This window comes from Solanum pennellii, chromosome 1, assembly GCF_001406875.1.
Source record: "Solanum pennellii chromosome 1, SPENNV200".
Lineage (NCBI taxonomy): Eukaryota > Viridiplantae > Streptophyta > Magnoliopsida > Solanales > Solanaceae > Solanum > Solanum pennellii.
The window spans coordinates 31,141,637-31,145,249 of record NC_028637.1 but is presented as its reverse complement, the minus strand read 5'-3'; the positions used below and the strand labels follow the sequence as shown (position 1 = coordinate 31,145,249).

Genomic DNA, 3,613 nt, shown 5'->3' with positions numbered 1-3,613 from the left:
ATCATGACAGACAGAAATTAAATCCTTAGGCCATGATATGATATCCGCAGGCCAAGAAAGATAATATCTTTAGACTATGATGCCTTAGGAATATAAATAATGAGAAAACAAAGTGTATTTGTAATTCGGTCATATGTTGACCCTTGTGACATGATTTGAATTTGTTCGAGCACATGCAGTTTTAGGCATGATGCAATTATTGAACATATGAAATTCTCGGGCACAATGCGATTTAGGGCACAAACAATAATGCAATTCTTCAAGTACCATGCAATCACGGGCACTTGCAGTTTCGGGCACATGCAATATTGGGCACATAAATTTTGGGGCAAATGTTTTTTCAGGCACATGCAACAGATGATTACGAGCATAAAGTAACTCAAACATTCACCTTGTGTAAAAGTGGGAGCGTCCTTTGTCGAGCTCAATAGTGATGTGTTCATCCTTCAAGCGAGGTTGAAGCTACTTTTTTTATATATATTACATGTACTTTCTACATTCAAATAAAAGTTCAGGAGTTTAAAATAGGGGGGTTGATCTGCTCCATCTGGTGTGCTTCATTTCACTAGCCATCCACACCTCTCTGGGCGTCTACTTTGAAGAAATACTTACAATAGAAAGAGAGAATGTTTTAAAGATTTTGAAATTATCACTTTGGAAAAGTTTGGTTGAATCCTTGAGCGATCTTTGTTGATGATTTGTAGCTTGATTGCTTGTGAATTTTGAGACCCTCTCAAAAATTCTGCCCCAGCCTTGATTTGCAAAAATTTTGAGACCATCTTAAAATTCATCCCTAGTGGTACTTTGTGAGACGAATTGTTGTTGATGAAATTTTTTAGTTCATCTAAAAAATTCTGCCCCAGTATTGAGATGTGCAACGAGAAAGCTTTGATACAATTTTTGAGATCCTCTAAAAAATTCTTCCCCAGTTACCAATGAAAAGGGAGGGTTGATGAGATTTTAATTATAATAAGACCAAACTCCATAGGAGCGCCTACATATCCCCTTTTAAACAAAATCAGGTCTACTTTAGTTCCAAATTACAAAAGCATAAGCGAACTTTAGATATAATATCTCTTTGAAGAATAAGAGTTGAAAGGTTTGTGCCATACTTCTTCGTACATTTCTATAAGTATGAGGGATGCGCCAGTCAGTACCCGAGAGATTATGTATGGTCCTTGCCAATTCGATGATAATTTACCCTTTTCTTCATCTTTATTTGAGAAAATCAGCTTCAAAACTAGTTGTCCATTTGAGAAATGTCTGGCGGTAACCTTCTTGTTGAAAGCTCTGGCAATTCTATTCTTATAGACTTGACTATGACAAATGGAGTTAAATCTTCTTACATATATTAGTTAAAGATTCTTTGCCCAATCTTGTACCCATTAAGCGTCACTGAACTCTACATCCTGAATAATCCTAATAGACGGTATCTCTACTTCATCAGGTATCACAGCTTCATTACCATATACTAGAAAGTAAGGTGTGGCCCCAATAGAAGTTCTAATTGTGCTGCGATACCCCATCAATGCGAAGGCTAGCTTTTTATGCCAATGTATTTGATTATAGATCATCTTGCACAGTATCCTCTTGATGTTATTAGTTGTTGTCTCAACAACCCCATTAATTTGTGGTACATATGTTGTAGAATTTCGACCACTGATCTTGACCTTCTCACACGGTGATCTCATAAAATCATTATTTAGGTTGGTTCCATTGTCACTGATGATTGACTGAGGAATACCGAACGTACAAATAATTTTATTTTTAACAAAATCATCCCCAACCATCTTTGTCACTGATTTGTGGGAGGTGGCTTCGACCCACTTGGTGAAGGACTCAATTGCAACAAGTATGACTCTGTGTCCATTAGATGTTGTTGGCTCGATGGAGCCAATGACATCCATAGCCCATGCTGCGAATGTCGAAGGTGAACTAGATGCATGGAGTTCGTTGGGAGGAACTCGAACCATATATGCATGAGTCTGACATTGATGGCATTTTTCAACATAGAGAATGCAATCTATCTACATAGCTAGCCAAAAATATCCCGATCATAGAATTTCTTTGCTAATGTAAAACCGTTCATGAGAGGGACACATGTTCCTACATGTATCTATTAAACTAGCCTTCTAGCCTCTCCAGCTTTGACACATCTTAGCAGTCCCAAGTCAGAGTCGTCCTATAAAGGATTTTTCCGCTTAAAAAGATTTGGGTTGCTAAATAAAAATTTTATGCTTTAGAAAATTTGTTGCATCTTCTCGATAATCACCACTCTTCAATATTTTTGAATATCATTGTACCAAGGCTTTCCATCACACTCTTCCTCCACATGGAAACAGTAAGCGGGTTTCTCATATATATGGATGCAAGTAAGGTCAATATAGTTACGATCAGGATGTTGAATCAAGGAAGATAGTGTGGCTAATGCGTCTGCGAATTCATTTTTGATCCTTGGCACATGTTTAAATTTTTTCTTGATTAACCTTTTGTAGAATGTATGCACGCAATCCAGGTATGGTAAGAACTTTTGATTATTTGTTGCCCAATCACATCGAACGTGATGAATCAATAGGTCTGAGTCCCCTATTATAAGTATTTCTTAGACGTCTAAATCAATCAGCAGTCGGAGCCCCTATATGAAAGCTTCATATTTGGCCATATTATTTGAACAAAGGAATTTGAGTTTCGATGATACCGGATAATGTTGTTCGGTTGACGATATCAAAACAGCTCCAATGCTAGATCCTTTTAAATTTTTCGCTCCATCAAATAACATCTTTCATCCATCATACTCCTCAGAAATGTCTTCCCCCACAAAAGCTACATCCTCATACGAAAAGTAGACCTTTAACGGCCTGTAATCATCCTCCATGGGATTTTTCTCCATATGATCTTTTAATGCATGTGCCTTCACTGCTTTTCTATGTAACATACACTATGTCAAACTCGCTCAATAATATTAGACATTAGCCAGTTTAACTGCGGGCATGGGCTTTTGAAAGATACACTTCAGAGGGTCCATCCTTGAAATAATATAATTAGTGTGCAAGGAGATATAATGTCGCAACTTTTGGGCAATCCAGGTTAGAGCAGACCAAGTACTCTACAATAGAGAGTATCGAGCTTCGTATGATGTAAACTTCTTGGTCATGTAATATATGACCTACTTCTTCCTTCCTATTTCATCATTTTGCCCAACATGCAACTAAAAGCATTATCCAATAGAAATATGTATAACAACAATAGCCTACCGAGCTCTGGTTGAACCAACGTAGGAGGGTTAGATAGATAATCATTGATCCTATCAAATGTATGTTGACATTCGTCTGTCATTTCACCGAAGCATCCTTCTTTAACAGCTTGAAGATAGGCTAAGAACTGACAGTAGATTGGGCTATGAAGCGGCTAGTGTAGTTATGTCATCCCAAGAAACTCATTACCTACTTCTTACTCTTTAGCTGGGGAAGGTCACGAATGTCTTTGATCTTCAATGGATCACTTTCTATAAATCTACGACTGACGATGAAACCCAAAAGCTTTCAATCAGGAACACCAAAGACACATTTTGTTGGATTTAGCTTCACATTATACTTGCGTAGCAAAGCAAAGC

General features: G+C 37.5%; 1 protein-coding gene across 1 annotated transcript; it reads right to left on the bottom strand.

The window, feature by feature from the left end:
* Positions 1–1,385: 1,385 nt before the first annotated feature.
* LOC107019583 (uncharacterized protein K02A2.6-like) lies at positions 1,386–1,973 on the bottom strand. Its single transcript, XM_015220020.1, has one exon. It carries the CDS (start codon positions 1,971–1,973, stop codon positions 1,386–1,388), a length of 588 nt encoding a protein of 195 aa, XP_015075506.1.
* Between the last annotated feature and the right edge of the window lie 1,640 nt (positions 1,974–3,613).